The sequence below is a fragment of the Mesoplodon densirostris genome, chromosome 4 (genome assembly GCF_025265405.1).
Source record: "Mesoplodon densirostris isolate mMesDen1 chromosome 4, mMesDen1 primary haplotype, whole genome shotgun sequence".
Taxonomy (NCBI): domain Eukaryota; kingdom Metazoa; phylum Chordata; class Mammalia; order Artiodactyla; family Ziphiidae; genus Mesoplodon; species Mesoplodon densirostris.
Genome location: NC_082664.1, coordinates 51,954,354 through 51,966,699, shown reverse-complemented (window position 1 = coordinate 51,966,699; position 12,346 = coordinate 51,954,354). Strand labels below are relative to the sequence as shown.

Genomic DNA, 12,346 nt, shown 5'->3' with positions numbered 1-12,346 from the left:
AAACACGCCAAGACACATACATAGTAATCAAACTGGCAAAAACTGAAGACAAAGAAAAGTTATTGAAAGCAGCAAGGGAAAAACGACAAATAACACACAGGGGAACTACCATAAGGTTAACAGCTGATTTCTCAGCAGAAACTCTACAAGCCAGAAGGCAGTGGCATGATATACTTAAAGCGATGAAAGGGAAGAACCTACAACCAAGATTACCCTACCCAGCAAGGATCTCATTCAGATTCGATGGAGAAATCAAAAGCTTTACAGACAAGTAAAAGCTAAGGAATTCAGAACCAGCAAGCAAGTTTTACAACAAATGCTAAAGGAACTTCACAAGGAAGGAAACAGAAGAGAAGGAAAAGACCTACAATAACAAACCCAGAACAATTAAGAAAATGGTAATAGGAACATACATATTGATAATTACCTTAAATGTAAATGGATTAAATGCTCCAACCAAAATACACAGACTGGCTGAATGGATACATAAACAAGACCCGTACATATGCTGTCTACAAGAGACCCACTTCAGACCTAGGCACACATACAGACTGAAAGTGAGGGGATGGAAAAAGATATTCCATGCAAATGGAAATCAAAAGAAAGCTAGAGTAGCAATACTCATATCAGATAAAATAGACTTTAGGGCTTCTCTGGTGGTGCAGTGGTTGAGAGTCTGCCTGCCAATGCAGGGGACACGGGTTTGTGCCCCAGTCCGGGAAGATCCCACATGCCACGGAGCGGCTGGGACCGTGAGCCATGGCCGCTGAGCCCGCACTTCCGGAGCCTGTGCTCCGCAACAGGAGAGGCCACAACAGTGAGAGGCCCACGTACCACAAAAAAAAATTTTTTTAAATAGACTTTAAAATAAAGAATGTTACAAGAGACTAGGAAGGACACTACGTAATGATCAAGGGATCAATCCAAGAAGAAGATGTAACAATTATAAATATATATGCACCCAACATAGAAGCACCTCAATACATAAGGCAACTGCTAACAGCTCTAAAAGAGGAAATCGACAGTAATGCAATAATAGTGGGGGACTTTAACACCTCACTTACACCAATGGACAGATCATCCAAACAGAAAATTAATAAGGAAACACAAGCTTTAAATGACACAATAGACCAGATAGATTTAATTGATATTTATAGGACATTCCATCCAAAAACAGCAGATTACACTTTCTTCTCAAGTGCGCAGAGAACATTTTCCAGGATAGATCACATCTTGGGTCACAAATCAAGCCTCAGTAAATTTAAGAAAATTGAAATCATATCAAGCATCTTTTCTGACCACAGCGCTATGAGATTAGAAATCAATTACAGGGAAAAAAATGTAAAAAATACAAACAAGCAAATGGTCAACTAATCTATGACAAAGGAGGCAAGGATATACAATGGAGAAAAGACAGTCTCTTCAATAAGTGGTGCTGGGAAAACTGGACAGCTACATGTAAAAGAATGAAATTAGAACACTCCCTAACACCATATACAAAAATAAACTCAAAATGGATTAGAGACCTAAATGTAAGACTGGGCACTATAAAACTCTTAGAGGAAAACATAGGAAGAACATTCTTTGACATAAATCACAGCAAGATCTTTTTTGATCCACCTCCTAGAGTAATGGAAATAAAAACAAAAATAAACAAATGGGACCTAATGAAACTTAAAAGCTTTTGTACGGCAAAGGAAACCATAAACAAGATGAAAAGACAACCCTCAGAATGGGAGAAAATATTTGCAAATGAATCATCAGACAAAGGATTAATCTCCAAAATATATAAACAGCTCATGCAGCTGAATATTAAAAAAACAAACAACCCAATTCAAAAATGCGCAGAAGACCTAAATAGACATTTCTCCATAGAAGACATACAGATGGCCAAGAAGAACGTGAAAAGCTGCTCAACATCACTATTAGAGAAATGCAAATCAAAACTACAATGAGGTATCACCTCACACCAGTTAGAATGGGCATCATCAGAAAATCTACAAACAACAAATACTGGAGAGGGTGTGGAGAAAAGGGAACCCTCTTGCACTGTTGGTGGGAATGTAAATTGATACAGCCACTATGGAGAACAGTATGGCAGTTCCTTAAAGAACTAAGAATAGAATTACCGTATGACCCAGCAATCCCACTACTGGGCATATATCCAGAGAAAACCATAATTCAAAAAGACACACGCACCCCAATGTTCATTGCAGCGCTATTTACAATAGCCAGGTCATGGAAGCAACCTAAATGCCCATCGACAGACGAATGGATAAAGAAGATGGAATATTACTAAGCCATGAAAAGGAATGAAATTGGGTCATTTGTAGTGACGTGGATGCATCCAGAGACTGTCATACAGAGTGAAGTAAGTCAGAAAGAGAAAAACAAATATCGTATATTAACACATATATGTGGAACCTAGAAAAATGGTACAGATGAACCGGTTTTCAGGGCAGAAATTGAGACACAGACGTAGAGAACAAATGTATGGACACCAAGGGGGAAAGTGGTGGCGGGTGAGGTGAGGGTGGGATGAATTGGGCGATTGGAATTGACATGTATACACTGATGTGCATAAAATGGATGACTAGTAAGAAAATAAAGAAAGAAAGAAAGAAAGAAAAAGGTATAGGGAAGATAATCATAAAAGATTTGGAAAAATTATAAATACTTAAAAGATATCTACACTCAGATTGCTTTATAAGCATCTTCAAGTTTATGTACCATCTAAAAGAAATGGAACATAGAAATCATAGAAGATACTTTTTGTACTTAAGCAAGATTCATACTCAAAGAAAAAGTTTTACCCCAAGTCAACAGATTAGCCTATAAATACATATAAATGTTCATTTGTAAGGGTTTTGTGTGTATGTATTTATTGAAATAAAATGTGCATATTTCTTTTTTATGATTCTTTGCCTTATTTTTAATTAACTGACCAACTACTAGTCCCAGTCACAATGGCTAAGAGTACTTGGAGTCCAGTAATTAACTGGTAGTAAAAGTAGCTGTGGCCTCAGGATGAGTCAGGGCATCATAGTCAATGTCTGATTTTAGATTCAGATCTCAGAGATTTTAAAAACCAATCATCCAGATAGGAGAAAAAAATAAGCTTCAATTATAGTCAAGCCAGGATTTTTAAATTTTGGCAAATATTAGAAGGCAACTCTAAGACTAACGATAGGACTTCCAATTAGACATGAACATTCTCTAAAAAATTTTAGGAATCTAAATATACACCTGGGGCTGCTAATGTATTAGTCGTACAAAGCCTACACACATAGATCTCATCAGTGAAACTAAACTCTTAGAAAAAATATGGAATATACTAAGTTTTAATTAATACACAACAGGAAAAACAAATAGAAATATGAAATACAAAGACAAGTCACAGAAGATATTTACAATGGCAAAAGACTTGAATAACCCTATAAAAGGTTATCGAAAAGGCCAATAAACATATACCCAACCACATTAATAATCAAGAAAACACAAATTAAAAACACCATATACCATTATAAATACACCAAATGACAGAAATTTTAAAATATGAAAATATGCTTAAAGAGAGACATCACCTGCATTCTGGTAGGAGTATAAACTGTAAAACCCACATTGGAAAACTGTTTGACATCACCTATTAAATCTGAAAATATGCACACCCTATGACCAAGCAATTCCAACCCTGAGTATATACTCTAGAGACACAAAATGCATGCACATGTGTACCAAGAGATATAAAAAGAATGTCCATAGCAAGTGTTATCAGTAATAGCAAAAAACTGTTGTTCAACCAGGAAAGGATAAATAAATCATGGTTTATTCAAACAATGGAAGAAAATTAAACTAGAACAACATACGACCACATCAATGAATCATACAAATATAACTTTGAAAGAAGATAAAAGACACAAAATAATATATATAATTTGATCCAACTGATTAAAAAGTTCAGAAACAGGCTACATATATTTCTAGTGATATACACATAGGTGGTTAAAGTAAAGAAAAGCAAAAAAGTAATTACCATTAAAGTGAGGGTAGTGGTTTACCTCTGGTGTGTTTACGCATTACATTTATTTATTATAAAACACGTTTATGTTCTTATACTTTTCTCTATGTATATAGTATATCATAACAAAGTTTAGGGCTTCCCTGGTGGCGCAGTGGTTGAGTCTGCCTGCCGATGCAGGGGACACGGGTTCGTGCCCCGGTCCGGGAGGATCCCACATGCCGCGGAGCGGCTGGGCCTGTGGGCCATGGCCGCTGAGCCTGCGCGTCCGGAGCCTGTGCTCCGCAACGGGAGAGGCCGCAGCAGTGAGAGGCCCACGTACCGCAAAAAAAAAAAAAAAAGTTTATACTACATATTAGAACTTTAGGAATTCAATATATTTTTATGTGTACTGATCTTTAAAAAGAGTTCAAGTTTTACCATAATTTTATTTTTTAATTTGTTGCTTGGTTTCTAGCTATTACACTGCATACTGCATGCGGAAAAGGTGTCAACTTTAAAAGTGTTTTTCTTGACAAGTTATAACAAGATGGAAGTTTAGAACAATGCTATACATAAAAGGTATTAATTACTTATATAAAATAAGAGATAAACCATTGTTGCTGTGAGTCTCCAAAATATAATTTTTAAAAAGTCAACTTTTTAATAATGTTATTACTTTGAGAATTTATATTATCAGATGATAAAGATACATTTTCCTCTATCTACCACTTGGAAATGATATGAAGATAAAAAATATAGGCGTTTCTCTATGGTCTGTGGAAGGAAGGAAGACATTTAAGATACTTTACTTTTATGAATAAAAAGTATGGAAGACATTTAAGATACTTTACTTTTATGAATAAAAAGTATGGAAAATAACATTAGATTTAAAAAAAGCTTTTAAGCCTCAAAAGTGCAAGTATTTTTTTGCCTCAGGAAGCTTTCATCTTACCTTTAATAATTCAAAATAGTGCCAACAATGATATACTGGCACCAGCATAAGGCGTGGAAGGACATAACGAACTGCCTCTTTAAAACCATCAGCAATGGACTGCAAAGCAAAAAGACAAAAAACAGTATATCTGTGATATCAAGGTTATGTAACAGCAGTGCCTAACAGAAGCAGATTTTAAGAATAGAAGTTACAGGGAATTCCCTGGAGGTCCAGTGGTTAGGACTCGTAACTTTAACTGCCGGAGCCCCGGGTTCAATCCCTGGTGGGGGAACTAAGAACCCACGAGCTGCGTGGTGTGCCCCCCCCCAAAAAAGAATACAAGATACAGACTAACAAAACTATAATAGGAAGAATGTTCTATATTGAAATTGAAGTGCTATAAATCAAGTTTTTTCCTCCTTTAACTTATCAGATAATTAAATATATACATTTCATCTTTCATGGCTAAAATAACTTTAACAATATTATTCTTCTCAGCTTTTCTTCAAAAGTTTTGGCTTCCACATACCCTAAAGGAATGCTGAAAAGCTATGTATTGTCTCACACATTTTTATGTCAATTTTATTAAAAATGTTTTAAGTAGTTAAAAAGAATGTGTTTTGGGGGATGTGGTACATTGTAGATGTGATTTAAATATATTTCACCAAACAATGATCAAATAAATTTCAGATTTAGCTCATTTAATTTATGAAAAATGTCTGTTATATAACTTAATTGATAAAGTCAATCTTCACTGTCAAAATAAATAGCCAGATCAGACTAAATTTCTGCAACAAGTCTGACTTCATTCTTAACTTGAAATACACATGTTAATGTCACAGTCTTACGTACAGCAAGCATCTGGAAGAACCTCTAACTGTTTCTAACATAAAACATGCAGGTATGAGAACTTTACAAGCCTCACCTCTCCTTTATCACAATGTCCAATGAATGATGAAGAACTTTTTAAAAAAGGTAATATTCACCCTTGTTACAACCTTCTCATTTCTTAATTTTTAGATAGACATGACAAGACAAAGGTAGATATGACATTTCAGCTACCGAGAGTTTTTAACACAATCACCCCATCTGCTGCTTTTGGAACCCTTTTTGCTTTGCACTCAATAAACTCTCCTTCAGGAGCAATCCCTTTTTTTTTTTTCCTTTCCCTGGCTGGTACCCTGGAGGTTTTTACACCTCGGATCAATGCATAATGGAAAATTCAATATGACAAGAAGTAATGTGTAAGAAAAATTGGAAGAGAATGCAACAACACAAACAAGGTTAGACTAGGAACTAATTCCCTTAAAGATATCTGTACCCTTATATTGCCTGGAAAATCTTAGTGTATAGCTAGGGTTAGGTATATCCCAGTTTTGAAAACTAATAGTCTGCAGAATAAATGATTTTCTAAAATCTATAATGCATTTAAAAGTTACTCATGTTGATTTTAAATGTCATTAAGGCTGACTTATTTAAAGGTGGTATTTCTCCTCATCAGGTAAATACAGACAGAAGCAATATACAAAGTGAAGAAAGAGTTTGAGATGCTGCTTTTAAAATATATACTCATAGGTAAACCCTCCCATAACTCTCACCTATTGTTAACTCAAGTAAACTATAATTTGTTCAACAGACTTTTACCAGGATATGCAGAAATTAATTTCTTTTATCATTTAAGATACTGATACAGATTATGCTAGATATAATTTTATATATTTTATATACAGTACTTTAAGTGGAACCAAGATGAAACTTTAAAATTAGCCTACAAAAATCATTTGTATTGTTAATTAGCACTGAAATGGCTACTAAAGTGCATTCTAAAATATTAATGCAATGTGTTTATAGTGTAAGAAGTCCTCTAAAAACAACACAAGCTAATGTCTGACTGTTTAACATGTGCCAAATGTGCTTAGTGTATTCCTGTTTAATTTACATAACTGTAAGAGGTATACATTATCATCATCATTTTACAAATGAGCAAACTGATTCTCAGAGATTAAGTGACTTATCAGGGTAAGACAACTATTAATTGGCTCAAAGCCAGAAGCTCTGACTCCAAAGCTCATATTCTTAAAGTGTGCCTACATCTTCTAAAGAAGTTTTGTTGTGTTTTTTAAATAAAAACTTTTATTAAAGTTTTTTGAAAAAACATTACTTTCTCATTTTACAAATGAAGAATCTGTTTTAAGTTAATACAGTACAAGTGAGTTTGGCCTGAAAAGGGGTTTTATATCTAACTCTGAATTTTACTGAATATCTGGGACAACAGCTTAAATAATTGGGTCTTAAACTCAAATTTCAAATCCCATTCAAATCCCATAGTAAGAATTACTAATAAAGTAAGAATAAAACAAAAAATGTTGTGAGTGCTTTTGATGAGTATGCAAAGATTTTATAAGCAGATTTTCCCATTTAATGCCTACTTCATGGTTTATATGAATATATAAGATTCAACTTAAAGAATTATTCCTTCAATTAAGTAAATTTTGAGAATTAAGTGTAACTTTTATTCCAAGTTGACAAGTTTTTGAGTAGAGTAGAAGTAGAAGATGATAATAATGGGAATTCACAGTAAAGGAGGGAGGCAGGTTAGCTCAGTTTTGAACATTTATATTTGCAGTCCTCGTGGGATATTCAAATGAATTAGTTCAAAGGTCAGCTGGTTATATGAAAGTATATACATACACACACATACATCCACTGTTCAAAAGAAAGTTATGACTTGAGAATACAAATAGGAAGTCACCAGCATATAGGTGAAAGCAAAGGGCATGGATAAAGTCACCCAAGGATAGCACAGAGGAACAGAACAGCAGGGGCTGCTAACAGAAGTTGGGTAACACCTGCTACTAAGGAGACTGAGAAGAAACCAGAGAAGATGAAAATTAGATGTAAGTAGTATCATAGGAGTCAAAAAGGACAACAGGGGTACTAATAAATACTACAGACATAAATATGAAATCAAAATATCCACAGCATTTGGTGGTTAAGTTCACTATCAAGGGCAGTTTTTAGAGTTACATCCTGATTAGAACACAGATGGTAGCAGTTTGATGGAGAATGATAAAAAGTAATATGAAGACAACTGGCTACAAATGGAAAAAACAAAAAGGGGACGAGGTAGAGTGACAAAGATTTGTTTATTTATTCGCCTGTTTTAGGACAATAAAGATTTGACCATATTCATATGCTAAGGGAGAAGAGCCAGTCTAAATGCAGGAAGTAGTAGTCAAGGATCATCAATGCCAATGTTACCTTCATTAAGTGTTGAGAGCGTAAAAATATAATTTTGTCTCTCTCCACTTACTCTCATTTTATCTAACTGCATGACTGAACCAATTAACTTGCATACTCTCCATTAATATATCTATCTCCTTTAAATGACAGGCCTGATAGAGAAATCTGTATGAATATATGTGAGGATATTCTCCACTCTGCATGATTTTGGTTTTATCTCCTGTAGGGAATAAGATCCTGAAATAGCTCTCCATATTCATCTCTACATCTCAGATCCAGAATGTGCCAGATTTTTCTAGTCAATCAGTATTTGTGATGGTATTCTATAAAAGATTTCCACATTAAGGACAAACTGAAAGAACTCAAGGCAGAAAACAGAAAACAACCTAGAATAGGCTTACAATTAACAGATTTTGAAGGACTGGTGAAATATTTCTTTAGTTGCTTTATTAAAAATAACATTCAATTTAAGTTTACCTGAAAGTGTAGAGCCACTGCAGGTCTGGCCATCAACTTACTGAAATGTTCATTAAATTTTGGTGAAAGAATATCCTGTGATAATGTTTCATAAGGATCAAATGCTTGTTCCTATTTTTTTTTAAAAAGGAAAATGTGTTAGGTTTAAAAGAACATCTTTTCTACTAATATGGCACAGATTACTTAATGGCAAATTTTTACTTAAGTCCTCCATTAGGTTTCAGAATTGTTTTAATTTCAGGAACAAATAATAACTATGGCTGTAACTTGGAAATGTTTAATAAATATAAGTAATGACCTTGGGCAATGGATGACAAGAAGCTACCAGTCTTAAGTTAGGTCACTGACTTGTGGTCACAAGTATCAAACTATTAAAATGCATATGCACATTTACCCCAGATAAACAAAAGGTGTACTTATTAGTAAAATAAGGCCGGGATTTGAAATTTCAGTTAGGTTTACCTAGGTTGAAAGGAGTTTACACTGAGGATTATTTTCAAAGGACGCAAAAAGTGATATTCCCACTGTTTTATCCACTCTCCACTTTTTCAAAATTAGAAAAAGAAAGCAAAGACTAACATACAGGAAACTAACAAAACAGAAACTGCCCATATTTTGTCCGTTTATATTGAAATAAATTCCTATTATTTTATAATAATCAACATCCCCAATGTTTAGCTAGAACTAAGATTTGTTTCATTTTTGTATGTTAAAAATGCAGTATGTTTTTCAGAAAATAACAAGTGTTGGCAAGGATGCAGAGAAATTGGAACCCTGTCCACTGCCAGTGGGAACTGCAAAATGGTGTAGCCCCTGTGGAAAACAGTTTGGCAGTTCCTCAAAAAGCTAAACAAAGAATTACCATATGACCCAGCAATTCTACTTCTAGGTATATACTCAAAGGAACTGAAAACAGTGACTCAAACAGATACTCATATGCCAATGTTTACTGTAGCATTATTCACAATAGCCAAAAAGGTGGAAAAAGCACAAGAGTCCATCAACAAATAAATGGATATACAAAATGTGGTACATACATACAACGGAACATTATTTAGTCACAGAAAGAGATAGAGTTCTGATACATGCTATGACATGGATGAACCTTGAAAACATTATGCTAAGTGAAATAAGCAGACACAAGAGAATATTGTAATGATTCTACCTTTATAAATATCTAGAATCAGCAAATTCACAGAGACAGAAATAGATTAGAGGTTACCAGGGGTTATGTGGGAGGGAAGAATAGGGAGTTATTACTCAATGAGTAGAATTTCTGTTTGGGGTGATTAAACAGTTTTGGAAATAGATAGTGGTAATGGTTGTATAATACTATGAATTTAATTAATGCTGTTAAACTGTACACTTAAAATGGTTAAAATGGCAAATTTTGTTATATGTTTACCATAAAAATTAGAAAATACATTTTTGAATACATGTTTTTGAACCATGATATCTCTAAGAGTACAATAAGCAACCAGACTACAAATTAATATGCTAAGATATCACAATATTAAAAAACTTTCTAATAAGAGCAAGCCTGAATATCTCGGTTAGGCATCAGTAACTGAGTACTTCTACGCTATCAGTTCCATTGTCTACAAAATGGATGTAATTAAAGTGACTTACATTTTCAGAAAAATTAGGAAGAGATTATAAAACTAGGAAATTTACATGATATCTGAAGAAAGCACTTTTAATACCTGTTTTCCAGAATAAATAAAAATGGCCAATGAGTATGAAAAGATGTATAACATCATTAGTTTAAAAAAAAAAAAAAAGCAAAAGCAAAGAGCAATGAAATATTGTTTTTTCCTACTAGACTAGCAAAAATTAATGGGATAATAACAAAAATTAATGGGATAGTGAAGATATGGGTAAAAAGAGGGCCTGCATATACTTGAACTTATCTGGAAGTAAATTTGGCAAAATGTTTCAAAGTTCTAAAAATGTACCTAGTCTTTAGTACCACAATTCCATTTCTAGGACTACATCCTAAAATAATTACTAGGCTATGAAGGCATTATACAAATATGTTTGTTACAGTATTGTTTACAATAACAAGAAGAACTGAAAAAACCTACATGCTTAATAATAATAGTTAAAATATAGTGTCTCCATAGAACATGGTACTTTCAGACTTTAAAAGCTGTGTTGAAGTATATTTATTGGCATGAAAAATGTTCAAGATATTGAGTGAAAAAAAGAAGGTTATAAAATAGTAAGATCCTATTTTTGTAAATATACATAGGTTTGTATGAATATGTAGACAAATGTTCATAAGGATAAATAAATCTTATAAAGATAACTAATCTCTAGATATTGCAAAACGAAGTTATTTTTGTCTTATTATATTCATCTATATTTTTCTGAATATTTTTACAATGAGCTATGTTACTTTTATAATCATTTGAAGAACAAAAATATGATTTGCACTTTGGAAAAAAATATAAACTTCCTTTTTCATTTTTGGAAATTAAGACTAAAATCCACAAAAGCTAAACAGCTATGGTCAATAAAATTTCTTTTCTTTCACCTTAAATGCACCTGCCATTAAAAAAAAATCTTAAACATTACTAGTCTATCAACTTTTGCTATATTATCATAATTACACTATAAAGTGTCAGACAATGTAATTTTAGTTTGCTATTGGTTAAATCATAAGTATTTTTTATAGCAGCCAGCAGTGTCTTCTAATTTTCACAAATAATATCTTACTAAATATCTTAATACAGCACTTAGGGCTTTAATGAGAAAACAGTTTTGTAAACTTGCCTCTGCCAAATCTTCAAAACAGCTTCCAGCTAAGGGATGAGGGCTACTTTCATCAGTCATTTCAACTGTGTCTTCAATTAAACCTAAAAGTTTCACGGTCAATTCATGTATATCTAAAATGTTACTGAAAATTTTTTCAATATCCTAAAAAACAAGGAAGGTTAAGTAAGGCATGTCAGTTTGAGAATTTCATTTAACAATTACTAAATATAAGTAATGTAAGTGTTAAGGATATTATTTTCACCCAATCACATACAAGTATATTTCAAGGCATAAAATATTGAATATATTCCAAATTACAGCAAAAGTCAATCATGAATAAAGAAGAGAAATTTAAAAACCTCTTGGATTAGATTTAGAATTATTGAACAGAACTATATAGAATCTATATTTTCCAGTAAATTTACTGTAAATCTCATATGGTGGATGATTCTAAGCAACTTTTTACATAAAGAATTCTGGCATTTGAGTATTTTAAAATTGGCTAAGTGCTAAAAGTCTTGATAAGGTCTCACAGAGCTGGTTAATGACAAAAGCTGGGATCAAAATGAAGATCTGACTCCTAATCCAGACACAAACTGGTTTCACAATATGTGGCCTGTCTCTTGAATTTGAGGAGGAATTAAAGATTTCATTCAAGCTCTCAGGTGTGACTTTTATCTGGGTTAAAACATGTTAAGTCCTCTGGAAACAAAAAGACCATATGACTGATTATCCAGGTTATGGCCAACTATTATTCACTCTGCATCTTGTAATGGAAGCATCACAGATTAAGGAACCTGACAGACCTGAGCTTGGATCCTGGCCCCACTACTTGCTAGATGAGTGATCCTGGATTAGGACAATAATGACAATTATAACAGCTTACATTTCTTGTTATTATGTTCCAGGCACTACTGTAAGTATCGATTACTTGA

The 12,346-nt window shown here is 33.4% G+C and overlaps 1 protein-coding gene across 1 annotated transcript in view; it reads right to left on the bottom strand.

The window, feature by feature from the left end:
• Nucleotides 1–12,346, bottom strand: part of SOS2 (SOS Ras/Rho guanine nucleotide exchange factor 2) — a 103,652-nt gene that overhangs the window by 45,234 nt on the left and 46,072 nt on the right. Inside the window, exons 6-8 of the mRNA XM_060096256.1 lie at nucleotides 11,430–11,573; nucleotides 8,655–8,765; nucleotides 4,953–5,051 (exon numbers count right to left, since the gene is read on the bottom strand). Coding sequence (XP_059952239.1) covers nucleotides 4,953–5,051; nucleotides 8,655–8,765; nucleotides 11,430–11,573 — 354 coding nt within the window. The remainder of the gene's footprint in view (nucleotides 1–4,952; nucleotides 5,052–8,654; nucleotides 8,766–11,429; nucleotides 11,574–12,346) is intronic.